Source organism: Cygnus olor, chromosome 2 (assembly GCF_009769625.2).
Source record: "Cygnus olor isolate bCygOlo1 chromosome 2, bCygOlo1.pri.v2, whole genome shotgun sequence".
Lineage (NCBI taxonomy): Eukaryota > Metazoa > Chordata > Aves > Anseriformes > Anatidae > Cygnus > Cygnus olor.
Window position 1 is genome coordinate 143,876,467 of NC_049170.1, and position 23,724 is coordinate 143,900,190.

The 23,724-nt window shown below is 34.6% G+C and overlaps 1 protein-coding gene across 6 annotated transcripts in view; it reads right to left on the bottom strand.

The window, feature by feature from the left end:
• Window positions 1–1,215: 1,215 nt before the first annotated feature.
• CSMD3 (CUB and Sushi multiple domains 3) overlaps window positions 1,216–23,724 on the bottom strand; it is a 710,416-nt gene continuing 687,907 nt past the window's right edge. For 5 of the 6 annotated variants that reach the window (XM_040546915.1, XM_040546914.1, XM_040546913.1 and 2 more), the window contains 8 exons: window positions 14,885–14,996; window positions 13,314–13,493; window positions 11,806–11,871; window positions 9,353–9,511; window positions 7,821–7,933; window positions 6,567–6,654; window positions 4,691–4,826; window positions 1,217–3,300 (listed from right to left, as the gene is read on the bottom strand). In XM_040546915.1, coding sequence (XP_040402849.1) covers window positions 3,141–3,300; window positions 4,691–4,826; window positions 6,567–6,654; window positions 7,821–7,933; window positions 9,353–9,511; window positions 11,806–11,871; window positions 13,314–13,493; window positions 14,885–14,996 — 1,014 coding nt within the window. In that variant the 3' untranslated portion in view covers window positions 1,217–3,140. Of the gene's footprint in view, window positions 3,301–4,690; window positions 4,827–6,566; window positions 6,655–7,820; window positions 7,934–9,352; window positions 9,512–11,805; window positions 11,872–13,313; window positions 13,494–14,884; window positions 14,997–23,724 lie in introns of all 6 variants that reach the window. The other variant, XM_040546910.1, reaches the window with a different exon arrangement.

The window sequence follows — 23,724 nt, forward strand, 5'->3', positions numbered from 1 at the left end:
GGACTTTAAAGAGAACTAGCGGACCAGGTAGCTCTTGGCATGTAGGTAATGTAGAATTAAAAAAGCTCAATGAATTACAGAGAAAGCTAGTCTCAGTGCTTCCGGGGATCCCTGTTAAGTGGCTATTGGTTAACTTAAAGGAAATTATTGGAAACTTAAATGTAATTTTAAATCTCAAAGCCTTTCGTACTGCAGAATTTACCTCTATGAAAGGACTCTCAGAGCTGCATAACCATCTCTGTATTCCCTCACATTTTCTGTGTGTGGTGTGTTTGCTTGAATATGGTAGCCAAAATGCTTGGAGAACAAAACAGTCCAATTAGTTTCTGCTGTCTTCCTAAGAAAAACAAGAAATAGTGAGTAGACTGTAAACCAACTTCAATCAAGCAACCTAACCTTGGAATTCCGTATGCCACAGTGAGAAATAGCCACTCTGGTACTAGAAAGGTGTACAATTCACACACAAACAATTTATGAGAGTCAAACAGGCCTGGAAACTACATTTAAAGCAAAAACAAACAAATCTCTTATCTAGTATGAATGGTTCATTTGAAGTTGGTATAATCCTTGAAAAGTGAAAGCAGGATTTTAGTTTGAGCATTAACAGAATTGTTAAATGAGTTCAATCCAAGTTTTATTTACTTTTATATGTTAGAACATATAATGTATAAAACATAAAAGGAAGGGCTTAACTCCATAGGTTATTTCATAGCATATGAACATTTGGCCACAATGTAACAGATTTTTCCCTTTTTGGAATTAACGAATTTGCTCTAGAACCCTTCTGAAAATAAAACATTAGTTCATGGCCCTTGTAATATCAATTTTTACAGTGACTCCTTGCTTTCTTTTCCAACGCATTTAATAACACAGTCTTAAGTAATTTTATATTATTTTCTGGAATCTCCTTCAAGTCAAATAGAAAATTCATTTTAGTAAATAAATTTATTCATTACACTCATTATTTTTTGTGAAGGTAATCTAGGGCTTGCCACTTCATCTAAAATTCACATGAAGATTTAGAAAAAAAAAAAAGAGTTTAAGATTATTTTAAGACCCACAAAAATACCAAATTATTAATTTTGTTATTTTCTAGTCTTCACACCTGAAATGAGTTTAAAGCTCATCTTCCAAAGAAGAAACATGGTTAAAAAAAGCAATTGTCCATTTTTATTTTGTTTACATTGCACTGAAAATTTACATCATACTTTTACAAATCCTTTTTTTTCATAAAAATATACTTCTTTACAAAAGTGTATGCATTAATATAAGAGGAGTAGCCAGTTGCAGAAGAAACATTTTAAACAATCTCAAATGTATTAACCTTAACATTAATGAATGAATTATAGTTATTGCAGTCATTTGAATAAACAAGAATAAATAACAACCAATGGTATAAAATATAAAACAGCATCCTTTTAGTAGAATACAGTTTGACAGAGTTGTATGAATATTCAAATAAAATGTTGTAAAATGGTTTATAAGAAATTCATCAAACATTGTAGAAATCCAAGCAGCAATCCTGGGTACAATGATTTTTGGTAGGCACTCTCTATTACAGTAATAAAAAGTTTAGATTTTCACAGAATTATTGATGTCTGAAAGGGACAATAACAGATAATTTACACTGGCTAACACACAGCATTTGTGAGTCATGCTATAAACGGAAGACAATGACCTACATCAAATAAATTATCGAATTGCCACTGAATAATTCTTTTATGAAGTAACTGTAAAACTAAAAACTAGATTTCCTTGGAAGTGGGTTTGGAATGTCTAAAACTTGAATTTGAGGGCTGTAGAGTCTGAATTGTCCCTAAAATGAATGGATTGTCCCCAATAAAGTCATGGCTTTATATATATGTATATATATTTAATACTTTTATTTTCATTGCACTATGGTAATATATTCAATTTTAAACCATTAACTGTAAAGATTTGTTTCCATAAAATATGGACATAAAATAGATATGAAAACACAGTATTTCCAAATTATAATTGCCTCTTGCCTTGTAGGTTTGATCCAAAGTTCACTGAAGTATGTTAGAATCCCATCAACTTCAGTGGAATTTTACCATGCTCTGTGTATGCATTCTGACAGAATGCTGAAAGAATAAACTGATGTGATACAGTCTAGTTTAACTGACAAATGAACTCCTGCAATTTTGATATATGGATTTGATTCCTAATGTTACTGTAAACTGCACTTTTGAACTGGAAACATCATTAAATTATGTTTTGACATTGAAAATATGGTAAAATGGTCACTCTTTTCAATGATCAACAGCGACACATGACAAAGCTCAGTTCATCTTAGCTACGTGATTGGAAATTATGTCTAATTAATTGTATGATTGACAAAAGAAATGTAGAAACAGATTTACATCCATTACCATTTCTGGGTGTTGTCAGTGGAAACAGAAAAGGAGTTTGACTTGGAACATGAAAAGGAATGATGTGAAGCACAGAAAGAAATTCATTAAATAAGAATCTGACATTTTTGTTTTTCTTCCTTGATGTAAAAAGAGTAAGTTGTACTTGTTGATTTCCAAATGCTACCTCCTGGAGTTAAAAAAAAAAAAAACAACTGTTCTGAGAGAAATAAACTGCTAAACGGACTGAATAAATGAAAAAAATGGTACAAACTCATGAGAAACATGTAGCATATGACTGTTAAAGAGAGATCAGTGACCTATTGTCTCCTGTAAGTATAGCTCTTATTTTCTACCTATATCTTTTTTTAACCCAGTCCCTCTATTATAATTTTTATAAAGCACAGAAGTACTGATAGTGGATGCTCCTCCAATATATGCAAATACATTTTATGTTTTAGAATAACCTCCTTTTTTAAAAAAGCAAATAAACTGTGAGTTAGCACTCATGGAGTGCAGCAGGTTTTTTTTTTTTTTAAAACTCTCCATGGTAAACATGAAGATTTCTGATCTAGTTTATGAAAAACAAAATCAAAACAAAATAACCACAACCAATTCTTTTCTATCATCCTCAGGAAAAGGTGACCCACTATATCCTGAAAAGTGTGCTTTAATTTAATTTTTTTTTTTTTTTTTTTAAATCAGTGAACTGTGTGTGCACTGTGTTGTGTTTCAAATTCCAAACTTTGAAAACATATCATTACCACATTATACCATTGTGCAAACAGTGTTCAAGTTGGGGTCAAATCGTACCGCTTTTCCTTCCACAGATTTTGCATTTGTGTCATACATAGGGTTTTCAAAAGCAGCTTGTCCATTATTATTTTCATGTACAGAGCATCCTGTATACTGTGTTTTAGGTGCAGTCCTGTTGAAGACAGACAGACTATTCAGTCTAACTGCAGTGTTCTGTACTGACATGACATGACTTAAAAATTTGTACAGAATTTATCTCCAATTAGGAGATAAATCCCTTCAATTAGGGGAGATAGATATAATGTATTACGATTTATTATTTTTTTTACAGTATGTTTCCTAAGAACTAGTACACTCTTTAATCAAAGTATAAGGTATTTATGATTCATTTGAAATTGCGCTCATTTGAAAGCTAAGTTAACAACCCAAGAAGAGGTAGATATTTCTCCTTGGATGATCATATGATAAATCATTAAGAGTACAACAAAGTCTTGTAAATATGCACTAATTCATGATCCAGATGACTGAGATGTTCTTTTTTTCCTTCTGGAGACTCAACAAGTTTATTGAAAACCAATTTATAGCTGAAACATTTTATTTCTTACTAAAACTCTCAAAATATCGAAGTTTAATCCTCTGAAAATTTGATCTATATTGTTATGCAAAATGCACACTATTGTAAACCATTGATATAAATTGGAAAGACAAGTGATTATAGCACGTTCTTAATAGCAAATGTATAAAAAAATTCTTAGGCATCTACATTCCTTCACATTCTGAAGCAGTTCAAAATCAAATGGCACCATGTGAAAATTATGGTACACATTTTAAAATAATGCAGTATATATTACAAAGATTATTGTCAGACAAACGGTAGTAAATAACTATTTTTCTCAATTAGTAGGCAACAAATTGACTTGTTATTAAAGTGAAGAAATTCTCTTTAGTCATCTAATGCTGTATTGCTATAGGAAAAGAGTAATTGAAACTAAGTCCAAATAATTGGATTGCATTGTGTTGGATTGGATTGGAACTGCTCTCAATACCATAAACAAAATTTGAATGTAGACTAATGAAACTGAGAAGACTATTGTGGCTATATAACATAATTACATATGAACTAATAATTTTAGATGCAGAAACAGTTCCATAATGAAACTTCTCACTAGCATAGTACCTGCATATACTCATAAGCCATTAAACAGTGTAGGCATTAAAATAAATTATTCAGACTATGATTCACAATTCTGTCACATGTCAAAACAAAATACAGGCAATCTACTGTAAATACACACAAAGCCTATTCCTTATATTATTTCCCATATGCCAATAATTAAGAGTATCCATGATTTTCTAATTTAAATAAGTATGAATGAAGTTACTGCATGGTACAATAACCTGATCTCTCTGTCACGTCAGATCTAAAATGTGGTAGGAAGGAATGTCTACGTGCATATTTTGCAAACAGTCTGTGGTTTTGCTCAACTCTTTACACTTAAAAGATCAAAGGTGATAAAAAACCAAGGTAATACAGAAATTCTATATACATAGCTCATACTTACCTTTGTTTATAAAGATAAAAGCCAAATCCAGCAAATATGAGGGCAAAGAAAGGCACAAGGATAGCAATGGCCACTGAACTACTGTTTGTACCATGTGGTTGATTAGAAGAATTTGAACCCTCAGACACGTTAAGACCTAACAGGAATAAGAAAAAACAAGTAATATATCTGTGATTTTTTTTCCTGACACCTACTACTTCATAAACTTCATAATTCAAATAACATCTTGTGATTGTGTCGTCATAATATGTTCAGCTCTATACATACAGCTGTATGCTGAGACCACCTGGAAAGTAAATATAGTGGACAATACCATATACAATTAATAATGACATGCAAAATGTTAAGAGAACAATACAAGTACTCTGGGATATTAATTATCTTACTACATAATTCTGTATGACAGTCAAGTTTTTGGTGTTATTACTACATATTAATGTACTGTGCTACAAAAAGTCAAATGTAGAGTAACCCATACATTAGATTGATTATATTATTGATTACATTTGTGTATATTAGGAAGAATAAGTACTGCATATATAAATAGCAAACATGATTTAGAGGAAAGGGTAAATCACCTGAAGAGGCAAAATGAAAATTCATCATATTGATTTCATTAGCTGTTGTTCTTGATACACAAAGTGAAAGAGGTAGAAAAAACTGTGAAGAGCTAAAGCCACATATTGATGAAAAAAATAAGAATATGATCTGCTGCATGGTTGAGGAACACATAAGCTACTAGATTATCTACAAAGCCAAAATACACACTTTTTTAATATGAAAAAGGGAATACCAATGCAACTTCAACATTAAGCTTTAAGCTTTGAATTAGACATTGTAAGAATTGCATTGTTAAGTTAGTATTTTCTTTCTAGATCTCACAAGGCAATATCTAGAAATTATCAAAACAAAACAAACAAAAAGCCCAACAGATTACCAATATGCTAAATACAGAAAAATGAATTACACATTGTGAGGAAAATTGTCTGGGAACAGTGATCAAAGTATTTTGTTATAGAAAAATCATGTTTCTTTGCGTGTTTCTTTGCATGAAATAATGAAGTGGTAAACATGATAAACAAAATCTGTTCAATGATTGTAAATCAAAAGAGAGACTAACTTCAAAGGGAGACTGTTGACTCTCATTTAGTTGATTATTGACTTGATTAACCACTGTCAATGCTAGTATTTTGTCATTCAAGAATTCAGCATTAACAAAATGAAAATTGGGGATTGAAGGAGAAATATCATAGTTGTATACAGTATCAGAAAAGTAAATGAAATTCTTCATCTTAAAATATTTCCAGTTATCAGAGCCGTCATCTTCAAATAAATAAATAAATAAAATAAAGACTATGTTTCGTGTAGAAGTGAACCTGCAGAATCAAGAAGTTGATTTTTAGGAAATAAATCAGTAAGATTTTGGTCTTCTTACAAGCAACATAAACATTTACTTTACAAATATTTAGCACTTTCACTCTAATATTTAGGTGTAATATTTAGGTGTAATGCCACTTCAGCACCATGAATAAGAGGACTGTTTATCAGAGCATTCTATAACTTGGGCTTTCAAAATAGTTATATGTGAAACTGAATGCATTTTATATACATTCTTAGAAAAACGTTGCTCAAGGAATTACAAAGGTATAGCTAAATTAAGCAGTACATTGCAAGAAACCTATAACTCCCTATAACTTCTGACATAACACTCTTTGTAAGTTCTACTTAAATGTGATTTTAAGATATGAATATCTAAACATTCTATATAATGTCAATAATGTTAACATCCTGCAGATGCCCTTATGCTACTGGATGTAATAAAACAGAATATTGAATATTGAACAGTGAAATGACAATGACAAAATTGTCTGAATACCTAATCTTTGAAGTCCAAATTGCCCATAGTCTTTACCCTGGATGAATCCTTGAAAAACATATGTAGCTCCATCAGGTTCAGCAGAAACCTGCAAACGAAAAGTACTCTGAACTAAATGTGGAAAAAAATGTTACAAGAGTCTGTTTGGAAAAGAAATATCTTAATGTGTTTGACCGGTAGCTGTTATTCCCCATTAAAACACACTTTTTTTTTTTTTTTTTTTTTTTTTCCTAGGAAATTAATGAAGTTCAAAAGGAAAGACAGAGCTGTTATGGGCACAACTTAAAGCATGCTGGCTTATGGTGATCTCTACTACTTTGTATTGCCTCTAACTTTTGTTTACCAACCAACCAACCAAAAAAAAATATATTTCTGGCAATTCAAGATGTTGGTAGTTCTAGGTATCTTACATACTTTAAAATTATCTGATTTCTTAGGAAGTACACAGCAAAAACTGTATCACAGGTAATCCCTAAGGATGCAAGTACTCAATAATAATCACTTTAAAAGTACATAGAAAAGACTTTGCCTTCAATTGACAGTTAGTTGCTTTGTTATTACTCAATGCTCATCCCAATAACTACATAATTATACACTTGTAGACCAGAAGAATATTGAAGGAGGCTCTGGAACAAAACCAAAATATGCTAGTATAATGACTTGGGGAAGGGAGGAAAGAGTTATGATCCTATGAATTATTAACCTTATTACAGTTAAATACATTCTAAAATAATGCATTTTATTCTAATTTATAGGTACTTCCTTCCCAGGATAGTTACTACGTTTAAATTCAGTGGTCCCAAGGCAATTTCCTTCAAGATTTTCCCTTAAGTTTCCCTTTCTCAAGGCAACAAGTGTGTCTTCACCAACGATCCAAAGCTATGTTTTCACTGAAGAAAAGAATGAATTTCTCAGGTGAATTTCTAACTTCGGGGTAAAGCAATCTGTTTGAGCTTTTCCAAGATCAAAATAAAAACAAAAACAAACAAAACAATCATTCAAATAAGGACAATATGTAAATAGCATATGGTATATAGATAACACACAGAACTCTATTGTGTACTTTTGTATATTTTGTTTAAACTTAAATATTTTCCCAGAACTTCAAATGAATTTTTCATTTCATTTAGTGAATCAGTATCTCTAACAAGATTCCAATTGGCATGCCTCAGCATTTTTTTGGTGCAGAACGTCAGTGTGATTTCAAACAAAAAAACTTGCTTTCTCTCTCTTTTGTAGCAGAAATATACTCACAAAACCATCCATAGCCCATTTTTCCTCTTTCAGCTTGCTCACGGATGTATGGGAGGGTGCTTTAATGAGATATATGTGGAGCATCAGCCGAGCTTCCTGGCTTTTATAGACTCCTGTAGAATAGAGATTTTAAAATTCGTGTTTGTGTTGAGTAGAGAAATTATTTCATCTTTAAGAATAAGCATTTAATTTCTTGCCTTAAATAGGAAAACAGGAAGAACAGGTAGCATTTTCACCAACATTTTATTTTAGCAAGATATATTATTTTGTGACTTTTTGTTTTAATTATTACCTTAGAATTTCAATAGGAACTGGTTTTAGTCTTTAGACTAAAAGACATTACCCAATGAACTGTGCATTGCTTGTATGTAGAGTACAAATGGGCATTTGCAATAATTACGTTTGTGTTCATCTGAGAAAACCTTTTGATCCAGAGGAGGTTGCTTGGGTAAAAAAAAAAAAAAAAAAAAAAAAAAAAAAACAACCAACCAACCAAAAAAAAAACAACAACAACAAAAAAAAACACACACAGAGCTTTAAGGTTTACAAATCCTAATAATGTGAAACACTATATTTGCTGCAACTAATGCCCTTATGGAAATTACACTGTAGAAACTAAACAGACATCATATGAAAGATTAAATTCACAAAGACAGTAAAGATAAACATGGTTAATCAGAAATTATTTTATGACACTTTTTAAAATATATTTTTAATATCAATATTCTGTTATGCTTATTCACATCCCTGTTCTGTAGCCTGCTACTCCTGTGATGTGACAGGTCTGTTGTCTGTGTGGCTGAGATGTCTCAATCAAGGAACTGACAGTTAGAAAAACAAAACAAATCCAAACCTATAAACCCAAACATTTTTACAGTCTTCATGTTTGCTTGCTTGTCAAGCCATATCTGTGGTTTCTAATGATGGTTCACAATACAGAGAGCTGCACATATTGTTATGCCAACCTAACCACAGCACAAGTGCCATATCATACCATAAACAACTATTGTGGTCAAGGGCTTCTTCTGAAACCACTGCAAGATGGGTAGCAACTTTTTTTCAACTATATCAGCCAGTCTAACAAAAACTATCATCTCTCTTTGTTCTCTATGTTCTTTAATTATCTCTGCCTTGCCAAGTCAACATGTTGCTTATAAGTCAATAATAGGCTGTTGTATGAAAAATTCATTTAAGCCATTTAAGAATTAATAAAATTTAATGAATAGTAATTTAAGTTTACTTATAACAATTAAGGAAGAATAATGTGAATTAGGATGAATTAGTGGATTAGAATTCTTCTACTCCTCATTCCTTATTAACTACAAATATAATACAAAGCTGGGATAAGAGAAGGAAAAGGTAGAATAATCCCTTCTTCTGAAAGAGAACTGAACTAGAATTAAAATTTCTTTGATAACACAAGACAGTTTCCAGCAGATGTTAAAAACTTAAGTGTTATGAATACAGTTATAGGGAACCAATGCATATAAGACAGAAAACATCAACTGAAATTAATATTTCTCATCCCATACCTGAAAGCAGCAATTCCATATTGCTGTTTGTAAGTGTTGCATTTACTCTTCCTGAAGTTGCATTGAAACTGGTGACTGTCAAAGTCATGGGCTGTTTCTTGCTTTTGTAGTTGTAAGAGCCTTTCCATATATAATTTTGGGCAAATACATCATCAGGAACTATACAGACATCAAACATATTTCAATACATATTTCAATATTTCGCACTTATGAAGTCGATCATCCAACAAAATATACAATAAATATTAGCATTTTCTCTACTTTACCCTCTCTCCTTTTAGAATCATAGAATCATAAAATAGTTTGGGTTGGAAGGGACCTTAAAGACCATCTAGTTCCAACCTCCCTGCCACAGGCTGGGACACCTTCCAGTAGAACAGGTTGCTCAAAGCTCCATTCAGACTGGCCTTAAACACTTTAGGGACAGGGCATCTACAGGCTCTCCAGGCAACCAGTGCCTCACCACCCTCATAGTGAAGAATTTCTCCCTTATACCTAATCTAAACCTTTCTTTCAAAGTTTAAAACTGTTAACCCTTATCATGTCACTACTCTCTAATGGAGAGTCCCTCCCTACCTTTCTTAAAATCTCCCTTTTAATGTTGGAAGGACTCTATAAGGCCTCTCTGGAACCTTCTCTTCTCTAGGCTAAATAACTCCAATTTTCTCAGCCTGTTCTCATAGGAGAGGTGCTCCAGGCCTTTGATCATTCGTGGCACTCCTCTGGACCTGCATTAACAGGTCCATGTTTTTCTTTTCCTGGGCACCCCAGAGCTGAACACAGGACTCCAGGTGGGCTCTCACAAGAACTGAGGGGGAGAATCACCTCCCTTGACCTACTGGCCCTGCTTCTTTTGATGCAGCCCAGAATACAGTTGGCTTTCTGGGCTACAAGCACACAATGCCAGCTCATGTCAAGCTTCTCATTCACCAGCACCTTCAGTCTGTTAAGCCTTATCTTCACATATAAAACATAAAAACCTGGTATTAACATTTATGAAGAAAAAGTATTTGTACTGAAGAACACAACCACAGCTGTACCTTCATTTGCTCCTTTCCTTAAATATGAGCATCTTTTAAAATAAAACTAACTTCAAAAAATCTAATTTAATGGCTGTAACCAAAAGACCAGATTTCTTTCTCTGCAGAATATGCTAGCACTGACAGGGAGGGACATACAGCTAGGATTAAATTTTGCAGAAATTAACATATATTTAGATATTACAATCTTTCTAAACATATTTGTATGACGCTATAAGATTATAACCAACTTCTTTATTATGTAGTCATATTTTATTTAATTAAGAATATGTATAATAATTTTTGTCTTGTCTTCAAATGCTTTAAAACTTTATGAGCTTCACCAGGAGAAAAATAAAATTCCTCTAATTTAAAAATGAAAAAAAGATCACAGGCTGCAGGGAGAATAAATATGCTGGCTTTATGCATTTACATTTAAAATTTGTCATTAGCCGACTGTAGAATGATTCATTTAAGTAACAGTATTGTTCAAAAGTAATGTGTTACCTATACATCAATACAGATAAATGCAAATCTTCAAAGTCTTGACAGGAGATATGAGATACCATTTAAACAACGAAATTGAAGGTTCCTTAGAATGTCTTTACTACACTTTCCAAAGACAATATATCAAAATTAGCCTTATAACAAATCATCAATAATCAGCATATTCACATCATTTGGAGTTACTCTTATTTAATTTAAAGTTCTGTGTTAGCGTTTACATTGGCATCTCACGTCAAATAAGCACACAGGAATACTTGCTCCCTTCTCTCTCAGGATGTCCCAAAATTCAAGAGTGAGGCACACTGGAATACCTGATAGTTTTCCTTCACTGTTTATTTTATGGGCCACAGACATGAGGTGTCTTCCCTATATAGCTTTCCTGGAGTTTTATCTGTGTATATTTACGGGCATTTTTTTGAAAAGTAAACCCATAAAAACATAACACCTGCATACTGGGCCTGTAAGCTACAAGCAAGGAAACTTTGCATGGTGAAAACAATCTGATACTGCTACCTGTTATGCCTGCAATTTATTTTCCCAGTTTCAGGAAAATGGATCTTTATGTACTTTATTTGCAATTACTTGGGATTGTACAAAAATTTTCCAAATGAAAAAACTAGTAATATGCATACCAAGCAATATATCATTAACACAGTTATGAAGGTAAGTAAAACATAATAAAAAAGAAATTACAAAAACCTATCCTAAAAAAATACTTTTTAAATCTTTATTCATATCAGTAGGCATATAATAGGGATAAATTCAAAGGCTAATTTTAGTTAAGGAAATTTCTCTCTTAAAAATACTTTATTCTCTCTTAAAAAACTTTATTCATTCTGAGCCACTCAGTGCAGTCTCACAAATTGATTCTGTTTGTCTTTTCTACAGAAATATTGTTTAAAACTATAAACATGTGAAAGTATTTACCACTTAATTTGGGACTTGGTGTTCCCAAAGCTGGTCTGGGATCCTTCACCAATATTTTGGAACCAGCTGTTAGAAAGAATGAATGACAAAAAGACAAAGCATGAGCAAATTGGTTACTCAAAAACTAGGAAAAATAATTTCCATAATAGAATTTACTTGTTACACAGGATTGAAGATGATGTTTCAAACTCCAAACACAAATGATATTTCAGTCAATATTGAGCCTTAGTATCACAGGAGCACATATACATTGATTTCTTTTGTTGCCACATTTTTGCCAAATTTTCGAAGTTACCCAGATGCTACCAAGTCATTTGTTAATACCCAACACTGTAGGCATTCACTTCAGAATCCACATTTCAGAATTCACAGTCTTGGACTAGGCATCTAATATGTGAGATTCTAATATTTGATCTAATGCAAGCTTTACGATTTACATATGTATATTTAGTATTTATATTTATAATATGTATATATTATAATATATATATATATATTATATGTAATATGTATATATATATATGTAATATATATACATATTTATAATATATATATATATATATATATATATATATATATGTTTTCCCCCAGCACTTGCCTGGCATTTAATGCCAGGACACCTGTTTGTGTTTTTTTTAGTAATACAAATATTTACTTCCTGTGAAGTAAATTGCCCTTCCAAGTGGCAGCATTTGGTTATATAGCCTCTGAATGGCTCCATAAAAGCTCTGGTGATAACTACATCTGGAACATTACGTATCAGTAATTTGAAAGATAGTTTAATTATTTAGGAAATGGAATTCCAGACAGTTGCTATACTTGAGGATGTTTCTTATCTCACATGAAAAATACCATTCTCATCATGATTTTGCCATGAGGTTTTTCATGCCATGCCACCACAAGACAAAGTACACAGAAAAAATAAATAAATCTAAAACCTAAAAAAAGTGAATGTTGGAAAAGCAAAGACAAAGTAAATAAATTAGTTTTGTTTGTGACTAGTATATTGTTGCTCACATATGAATATAAAATAATTATAAACCCTATGGATTAATCCCATGCAGTAATTTAGACACCTGCTTGGACTTAGTATGCGTCCTTCTCTAATATTGCAATTGTCATAGCTGTCTTGCAGCTGACATAGTCTCTTTAAATAAACTTATCCTTGTCTAGGCTTAATAGGTATGTGCAAAAACATTGAGGTCCTTACTCCACTGAGCTTATCAGAATGTAGACCACACCTGACTCAGTCAGAACTTTAAAAGCAGGTGTCAACCTGGTCCCCAGAATTATATCTGGAATTGACACCTCTGTGCATGCAAATGAAACACAAGTACATGAAAGCATTTGTCCCATTAAACACAACTGACAAAGGATTAGAGTTATCTTCTTACATGTTCACCCTCCTAGTTCTCCTTACCATTCTGCCTCATCTTATTAGACTGCAAGTAAAGAAAACTGTTGAAATGTGAGAGATGAGAGATGCAGAGGGAAACAGAAGAGCTTACCTTCACAAACTGGAACTTTGCCAGTCCATGTACCATCAGACCTACAGGCTCTATGCTCTGATCCTCCCGCCAGAAAGAAGCCTGGCTGACAAGTGTAAATCAATGTATAGCCAAGTGAGGGAAGATCCATTCCTGCAACATTTGCATGAGATGGTGTTTCTGGTTGTTTACAGCTGTGAGCTACAAAGAAAAGATAAAATATCCTTTAGTCAAAATGGTCAAAATATTTCTGGAAAAAAAAAATCTATATCCATTCTGAAAGGTAACTAATGAAGAAAAAAGCTTCAATAAAAATAACATATTAATATGTTTTAAAAAAATAGTGTTAGAAGTTATTGTATAGTCTATGATTTATTGTCCTGAGACTATAAATACATTCTTGAAAGTGTTTTTTCCACCTTCAAGAGACAAAGAACCAGTTTAAATGCACCCTTGCACATCTAAAATTGCTCATCTGCATACATGAACACAAACAACACACATTTTATCATAGTAAAAAGCAATCCTGATTTGTGACTTATGTGACTTGTGACATAGAATAATAGTAAATAAATGGGTCACTTCAGAAAATACTATGAAAGGTCAAAGTGGAATGGTAAGTGAGGCAAGTTTTAACTATCATACACAAAAATTAATTACCAACCCTAATCTCATGAAAAGTGTTTTACATCTTTAACAACCACCGGAGTCTGAGAGCCTTGTGTTATCTCAAAAACAGCATAGTTCCAGAGTATGAGCAGACCTTTGCTTTCAACACACTGAGCTACTGATTTGGTGTTTGTTTAGGGGAAACATTAGAACTAAATGAAACACAATACTGTTTTCTTCTGTGGATATGCTCACCATACACTGCTTTTTGAAGTTTTTCTGTAAGGTCAGACCTTATAAGGTAAGACTGTTTCCAGAAAAAATACAGCTGACTTGTTGAAGAACAAGAAAGATTACCTATGAAGTGTAAAAGATGTAAGAAATGAAATGTTGCCTGCCCTATGCAAGTAAGAAGATTCTCTCCATTTCAGATTTAACAAATTCCAATTATTTTTTTTTTTTCCTTCTTAAAATACCCTGAGTACCTAGTTGGGAAACAGTGCAAACTCTTTGCTAGACCTGATTGTAAATTTCTAGTCCAGTACAAGGTAGGATTGTCCATGGCTTTCCTGCATGGCCTGTTCTCGCCACCTCTTCCTGACTCTGCACACTCTTCATTGGAAGGGTTGCACTCTCTTAGATAGAAACTTATTATTTTCACTATTTCTCTGGTCAATGGGCTGTCTGTGCTTCAAAAGGGATCAGATTTAATATGACTCAATACAGTGATATTCTCATTATTTTTCTTTTTTACAAATCTACAGGCTATTATAGAAATTTTTTTTTACAAAATTTCTTTTTTCATTTCTAGCTGCTGTAAACTAATAATGCAACTTTATAATAAATTTAGTTTAAAATAGCTATATTTAAAAATATGGTAACTTTATAGAAATGTTACTGTAACTAAGTAGCCAAGAGAGAAAGAAATTAACAAATAATTTTAGGATTAGCATAAAAATGTAGTCCACCTATCAAATACTTACGTATACATTCTGGCTGAATTCCACTCCATGTAAGATCAGGAAGGCAAGTTCGTGTTGTTGATCCATGGAGAAGATGTCCTTTCTTGCACTGAAATTGAACAACATTTCCCACCTGTTGAAAAGCAGAAAGCACAGTTATATTGCTATGAGGAAATAATTTTTTTTTTTCCATATCTGACAGCAAACTCCCTCACATAATACAGGCTCAATAAATTGTGGTACCCTTTCTGTAAAAAGTAAATTCAATCCACATAGGATACTGATATGAGATAAAAGAATTGCTTCATTCTTGTTAAAATTACTCTCTCCACAAACCAAAATCCTCTGTGGATAAGAATCAAATCCTTGTGTCCTGTGATCTCTCTGGCATGAGATGACTTTCCAGATCTGGACTTCCTCTGCCAGGTAAAAAAAAAAATAAAAAAATGACTGAGCTAGGAAATCTGGCAGCAAACCAGGACAGTCACAGAGCTGTAACGGGCAATAGATTCTACTGGACCTTTGCTGAACTAGAGCCACCTTTGTGGAATGCCATATGAATTCACAAGTTAAGTTCACAAGAGAAATCTTTCATTAGAACATACAAGGGCTTGTCAACAATGCTATCTCATGCTTCAGAAACTATAAGGTTCCTACAATATTTTAATTTTCCTTTTTCATCACCAGAGATAAAAAAAAGAATCTTTCTTTACACACACATAATAGAAACCAGAATGTAAATACAATATGGTTTATAATAGTAATACATCTGATATTACTATTATTATTCTTATTATAGGTTTGTGTTTTATAAAATATAAAATATAATTTTTTAGTCAGTAATGGTTTGGGCATAAACATAACCTGGAATAACTTGTTCAACATGTCCAGTCATTACGATATAAATCAAAATGCAAACAATTTCCAATTTTGATCAAATGCAGGGAAATTAGATTTTAAGGATATCATTTGGGGAGTAGTCTGTTACATGCTGTGAGTGGAGGACTCAAATATTAAGGTGTGGAGATCATATGTACTATTCTGTAGTCACCTGTATTACTATATTTATCCACTTATATTCAAACAAGAAGTTGAAAAGTTTGAATTGTATGTGGTTATTTATTTATTTATTTAAAATTTTGTTTAAATGTAAAATGTTTGATTCAATTTGATGCCCAAAGGTAAAATATAGATGCTTTCACAACAATCCTGGGAAACAGCATTTCACTACTACTCCTAGTCATTTGAAACTTTATAGTACCATCTCTTTCCAGCTCAAGCTTCTCATCAGAATGAAATTTAATAAAAACGCATGAAATACAGATAGCAGCTAATCAACACAGTGTATGATTTAAAATTCATCTCTATTTATTTATTTACAGTGCTCACTGGACTATGTAATTACTTTTAAAAGATTTTGAAGAAAATATACTAAATCACTTTCATGATTAAGCACATAGTGAGAAAACACTAACAGTTTAAGTTGCACCAAACAGAAACAGAAGTACTCTTTAACTTATTTATTTACTTATTTGTGATAAAGACCTTAGTTAAAACAACCACCATCAACATATTACTTTACAAGAAGTACTAGTCTTATAAAAGATTTGTTCAGTTTAGTCATCTAACAAAGCAATCTGCATTTGCAACTATACAATGAACACCTACCCTATTTAATCTTTACTTATCAAGGAAGACAATACTTTGACACTGTTTTTTTAAATCAGGACTCTCCTACTCCTCCTCCCCACAGTTGCCTCCCCCTCCCACCAAAATAACAGCAATTCTAGTGCAACTGTTAAATGTAGTTGCTTAATATGAATACTAATTTAATTTTCTTTCCACTTTATTCTTTCCAAAATGACTTTGTGATCTTCCTGAATAAAAAAGTATTTGAGAAAAACAACAACAACAACAACAACAACAAAACTTGAATGTTTTGTGAAATGGAGAAGCTATACATCATGGAAGCCAATGAGAAAAAGATATCTGATTTCTCATTTCCAGATACATAATTCTAAAGTGTAAGTTAGAGATTCAAGCTCTGGTAGTCAATAGCAACTCCAGGAATAGTTGCTCTATGGGTTTAACTCCTTAGTCAAACTACATAATTTATTCCGATTAACGTTTTATGTGCTATATGCTCTTAAAAAAATAAAAATAATAATCTTTTTAGTGTTCAACAGTTCTTAGGATTATCTTTCATAGATTAGCTCAACATCATTTAAATATGGGCAATATTAAACCAATCAGATAACATCAATCCTGAAACTTTCAGCTACTTTTGGAGTCAATCATTTAGCACTTTTTAAGTAGGGTATTATGTAAAATATATTTTTTTCATTGTATAAAATCTCTTCAGAGAAATAAGAACTCAATAGATTAAAAACTGTATTGAGTATACTCAGTAAAATTCAGCATATTACAATTCTACTCATCTAGAATTGCATCAAAAAGTTGATACTTTTTGAGTTGAAAGGGCTGGAAAATTATGTCCATAAAGTCTTTAGACCTACAGGACACAGTGCAATAGTGAAAAATGGAGAAGTTGTATTCTTCCAATTTTCTGTGACTTCTCTCTCTTCTTTAGCTGTCATATTCATGACTTTGGATTAGTTCTTTATGAACTGACTCCTTGGCTGGACAGATACACTGAAGATAAACCATTCCACCTGAAGAGAACCAAGAAATGCACACAAATTTTTCCACAAAAAAAAGATGAGTATACAACTCATCTTCACTGCAGCTCTGTCTAATATATAGCTTCACTTGACCAGTTTGTTAGCCCAGTACTAGAAATACATCAGTGAGATAAGGAAATGGCTGTTCAACTGTCAACGTTGTTTAACGATCTTATTTTCCTTTTATGACAAGGTTATCCATGTTGTTAACCAAAGAAAGCCAGATGATGTAATCATCCTGGGGTGCATCAGACACAGCATTGCTAGACAGTCAAGGGAAGCAATTGATGAGATGATGCTGGTTGATGAAAAGCTGAACATGGTTAATGAGAAGCTCAACACGAGCTGGCAATGTGCACTTGCAGCCCAGGAAGCAAACCATACCCAGGGCTGCATCAAAAGAAGTTGAGGCCAGCAGGTCGAGGGAGGTGATTCTCCCCCTCTACTCTGCTCTCACAAGACCCCCACATGGAGTATTGCATTCAGCTCTGGGGCACACAATCTAAAAAGGACATGGACCTTTTCGAGTGAGTCTAATAGTGAGTCTCACAGAAGAGCCACAAGGATGATCAGAGGGCTGGAACACCCCTCCTATGAAGATAGGCTGATAGAGTTGGCATTGTTCAGCCTGCAGAAGGCTCTGAGGAGACCTCATTGCAGCCTTCCAGTACCTGAAGGGGGACTACAGGAAAACTGAGGAGGGACTCTTTGTTAGGGACTGTAGTGATAGGACAAAGAGTAATGGTTTTAAACTAACACAGGGTAGATTTAGATTAGATAGTAGGAAGATATTCTTTACTCAGAGGGAGGTGAGGCAGTGAAATAGGTTCTCCAGAGAAGTTGTGGATGCCCCATCCCTGGCAGTGTTTAAGGCCAGGTTGGCTGGGATTTTTGAGCAACCTGGTCTGCTGCAAGGTGTCCCTGCCCATAGGTGGGTGGTTGGAACTATATGATCTTTAAGGTCTCTTCTAACCCAAACCAGTCTATGATTCTATTATTCTATGATTGTCCTGCTCTACTCTGTGCTGGTGTGGCCTCACCTCAACTACTATGTGCAGTTTTGGATGCTACAATGTAAGGAAGATCAAAAATCTATTAGAGAGCATCCAAAGGAGGGCAACAAATGTAGTGAAAGGTCTAGAGGGCAAGACATATGGAGTGGCTCAGATCGCTTGGTTTGTTCAACTTAGAGAAGAGGAGACTGAGGGGTGACCTCAGCCTGATCTACAGCTTCCTCATGAGGAGCTGTGGAGGAGGAGGTGCTGATTTTTCTCTCTGGTGACCAGTGATAGGAAATGAGGTAACATCATTAAGCTGTATCAGGGGAGGTTCAGATTGGGTATTAGGAAATGTTTTTTTCATCAAGAGGGTAGTCAGGCACTGGAACAGGTTACCCAGGGAAGGGGTCATGGCCCCAAGACTGCCAGAGTTCAAGAAGCATTTAGACAATGCTCTCAGATATATGTTTTAATTTGCAGTATACAGGGGTTGGACTCATTGATCCTTGTGGGTCCCATCCAACTCAAGATATTCTATGATTCTGTGATTCTATGGCTCTAGCTGCCAACCAGAGCCTAGGAAAGACTGAGTCGCTAGCATTCTTCATTTTCTAAAAATGATAATAATAATAACTAAAAACTAATAGCACCTTTTCTATCCAAAAGAGTAACTACTAATGAAGCCCTTTACCTCATTTCCTCTTTCTGTTTTAAATAAACAAGTCAACAAAACAAAGCGACAAACCACCCATTAAACTAGATGTCAGTTTATAGTCTACTATATGACCATTTTATGTAGGTCCACAAAGTAGCACCAAAGATACAACAGTTGACCTTATGATGAAGACATTAGAATTGCTATCATGATATTTAATAGCAGGTTAATGAATAAATTAATGAATGAGTCTCCCTGATAGAAGAGAAAAAGAAAAGGAAAAGGAAAAAAAAAAAAAAAGAAGAAGAAGAAGAGGAAGAGGAAGAAGAAGAGGAAGAGAATTACAAGTAATTGTTTTCTAGCGTAGAACTACCTTTTGGGAAGTCCGCTTTGCAATACTGTCATGGCAGAGGCACCAGGTGGCGCTACAATACTGTGTTCCACGGACTTAAAAATTCTGTGTTGAGATGTTCTGTATTGTTCAATTCATTATAAACATTGTATAAAAGTATTGGTGGGAAGAGCTGAAGAAACAGCCTAAGTATCTATATCTGTAATCTCTGTTTTTAGGGAGGAACGATTCTATGTGTAAAAGTGTTTGTACTCAATTCTGGGGAAGGGGTGATGGGAGAGAGCAAAAATGAAAAATATTTTTTTGCATGCTGTTGGATTGTCTCTGTTCCATAGCTGCTTCTTCCATTGTATCGGTTATAGTTTTGATATTCAACTATTCAATATCACTAACTTCTCCTTTGCTGAGAACCAAAGACCATGTGTTTGCTATATCCTAACAGAGAAGATATAGTAATTAGGAAAGAAAATGCATAAACACAATCCGCAACCACCAGTTATTAAAAATAGGATAGTACTTTAGATACATATTTTAACCAAAATATTATAGTAACATATAATAATATATAATTATTTTCTTTTTTCTTTCTTATATTCTGTATAAGAATACAAGGTATTTCTAGCTGTCACGTGTTACCCCAGAATCAGATTTTCTTGGTCTTTAATTTATCAAAGAACATGAAGATACTCTAACAAGCTTCTCCATCCCCTGCAATCCTTGTCAAAGTACTATGGCAATGTCTGTCCTTTCTCTTCAGTAGCTTTTAGCATCATACTTAAATGAATGGAAACATAACTTGTTAAATCATTGGTATCCCAGTACTACGGTATTGCTGTATTACTAGCACCAGGCTATTGAGTTTGCAAGACTTCTGGGAAGCTTCACAGCCTTCCTTTCTCAGAACTTGTCTTGATATCCTTGGAACATTTTTTGGTTATTTTTTTAACTTGGATGAACTGAAACATTTTTTTCCTCTAATCACTGTCTGTGACTAATTTGTATCCCTTTCTTTCTCTTTGTATGGTACAACCACAGCTTTATATCCATAGTAGTAACAGGTAGATATCGTGCAAAATGAGATATTTACCACTAATGTGTGGCAGTATAGAGAAATATAAGCCTGGCACTGATATGATAGCCATGAGAAACGGGAACACAGGTTGCTGTGAAGAAGACTGCAGGTGTGGATGCGATAAGTAATGGGACACAGGCTTGGCACTGGGGACCTCATGGCATCACACGGCACTTGCAGGGCAACCAGGAGATCAGGCCCAGTCGGCATGGGCTTTTGAAAGGTAGGTCCTGCTTGACGAACCTGATCTCCTATGACAAAGTGGCGTGCTTAGTGGATGAGGGAAAGGCTGTGGATGTGGTCTACCTTGTCTTCAGTAAGGCTTTTGACACCGTTTCCCACAACATTCTCCTGAAGAAACTGTCTGCTCTTGGCTTGGACTGGCATACACTTCATTGGGTTAAAAATTGGCTGGGTAGCCAGGCCCAAAGAGTTGTCGTGAGTGGAGTTAAATCCAGTTGGAGACCGGTCACTAGTGGTGTTCCCCAGAGCTCAGTATTAGGGCCAGTTCTCTTCAATATCTTTATCAATGATCTGGATGAGGGGATCAAGTGCACCCTCAGTAAGTTTGCAGACGACACCAAGTTAGGTGCATGTGCTGATCTGCTCGAGGGTAGGAAGGCTCTGCAGGAGGATCTGGATAGGCTGGAGCGATGGGCTGAGGCCAACTGTATGAGGTTCAACAAGGCCAAGTGCCGGGTCCTGCACTTGGGGCACAACAACCCCAAGCAGTGCTACAGGCTGGGAGATTAATGGTTGGAAAGCTGCCTGGCAGAGAAGGACCTGGGAGTGTTGGTTGATAGTTGGCTGAATATGAGCCAGCAGTGTGCTCAGGTGGCCAGGAAGGCCAACAGCATCCTGGCTTGTATCAGAAACAGTGTGGCCAGCAGGTCTAGGGAAGTGATTGTCACCCTGTACTTTGCTCTGGTGAGGCCGCACCTCGAGTACTGTGCTCAGTTTTGGGCCCCTCGCTACAAGAAGGACATCGAGGTGCTCAAGTGTGTTCAGAGAAGGGCAACAAAGCTGGTGAGGGGTCTGGAGAACAAGTCTTACAAGGACCAGCTGAGGGAGCTGGGGTTGTTTAGCCTGGAGAAGAAGAGGCTCAGGGGCAACCTTATCGCTCTCTACAGGTACCTTAAAGGAGGCTGTAGCGAGGTGGGGATTGGTCTATTCTCCCACATGCCTGGTGACAGGACGAGGGGGAATGGGCTAAAGTTGCGCCAGGGGAGGTTTAGGTTGGATATTAGGAAGAACTTCTTTACTGAAAGGGTTGTTAGGCATTGGATTAGGCCGCCCACGGAAGTGGTTGAGTCACTATCCCTGGAGGTCTTTAAAAGACGTTTAGATGTAGAGCTTAGTGATATGGTTTAGTGGAGGACTTGTTAGTGTTAGGTCATAGGCTGGACTGGCTGATTTTGGAGGTCTCTTCCAACCTAAATGATTCTGTGATATGAACAACTCATCCATGATCATTCAAAGAAATTCAGTCCTGGACAAAATCAGGTTTCAGGAGTAACAAAGAATTATCTATGATAGATAAAACGGAGCATGTAGAGTAGATTTCAATATGTGTGAGTGTGTGTAAAAGCATGTTAGAAACATTACAAGTAACCCCAAGTGAATCAAGAATACAAAAAAGAGCAAAAAAGAAAAAAGAAAATAAAAGTCAAAATTAGATTCCTCTCACACAAGCATTTCCTGATGAAACTGAAACTAACAGCAACAACCGACACAGGGCTGAAGCCAAAGACCTGATGATCCAGAGAAGTGTAAAGAACCAGGAAAATGCCTAGAAGCCAGTATATGTGTCTACTATAGTGTAAGTGAATTATAACTAGAGACATTTTGTAAAGAAGCATTTACTGTTTAATCCCCTCACCATCCCCACCCCCTTTCTTTTTCTGCAGTAGTTAGATAAGGACTAATGATTTTTGGATTTGACTGCTAAGAGTTCAGTTATACCACAAATTCGTGACTTTATTTTTTAAGAGGTATGTTCCCTTCTGGCCCATAGCAAGATGTGTAGTACATCCTAGTTCGAAACCTTTATAGACAGAGATACAGTTTGCAGAACACTGGATAGCTTATGTAACTAACATTTGGGCATAAGAGATCATAGCAGATTTTTTTTTTTTTACCATAGTTTGGTAATGTAATATACATGATTCTAAGTTGTAGTTAATCACTCATTCTTTTTACCTAGGATAATGCACACACACACACACAAAAAGAGCTCTGTGTAATTATTGTTTGTAGTTGTATACACATTTGCATAATAAAAATCACAACACAAGTGTCATCCTTTTTAGAAATTGTATGGTGTCTGATAAAGCTTAAATTAAAATGATGCAGTGATGATGCCAACTATGCTTATGCTCACAGCTATTGTGAGCTGTTACAGAACTTCTTTTGGAATGTAATCTGACAGTTCCATCATCACTGAAGTTTTGAGACTCCTTTCTGTCAAGTCTTGAATTACATCATATATGTCTGAATTTTCAATTCAAGCAATATCATAGGAAAACAAATATTCAAGACAGGAGGAGCAACAAAAATAAAAACCACTGCTGTGGAAATTCAATACTTGGTATTAGTACTGTGAAAAGCAAGTGACAGTCAGTGATATAGTCATGTAAACAAGGCAGTTCTGTCAGTTGTTAAAAAGCACAAAAACAAACAAACAAACAAAAAAACAACACAGGACTCCACGTATGAAGACTTGAATTCTACTGTAAGCTTAGAGCCCCCCCCCCTTTTTTTTTTTTTAAATGAGAGAGACATAAATTTAAAACTTAATTGTTAAGTCAATTCAGTGACCTTGCTACTATTAGTTTAAATGTGAAGCATTTGAGAGTTCCAGATTTGAGAGCTCCAACCCCCTTTCTCTTACAAACATAGATAACAAAAGTACAGAACCCCAAAATGAGAAAAAAAACTACTTGGGGTTAAGAGTCAGAAAACCATACTGTATTTTTTCAACAGTAACAACTCTTTGATATGCATGTAGTGGGTTTACGTGGCAAGGTTTTGGTAGCAGGGGGTGCACAATGGGTGGCTTCTGCGAGAACAATCCAGAAGCTGCCCCATGTTAAATAAGGGCCCC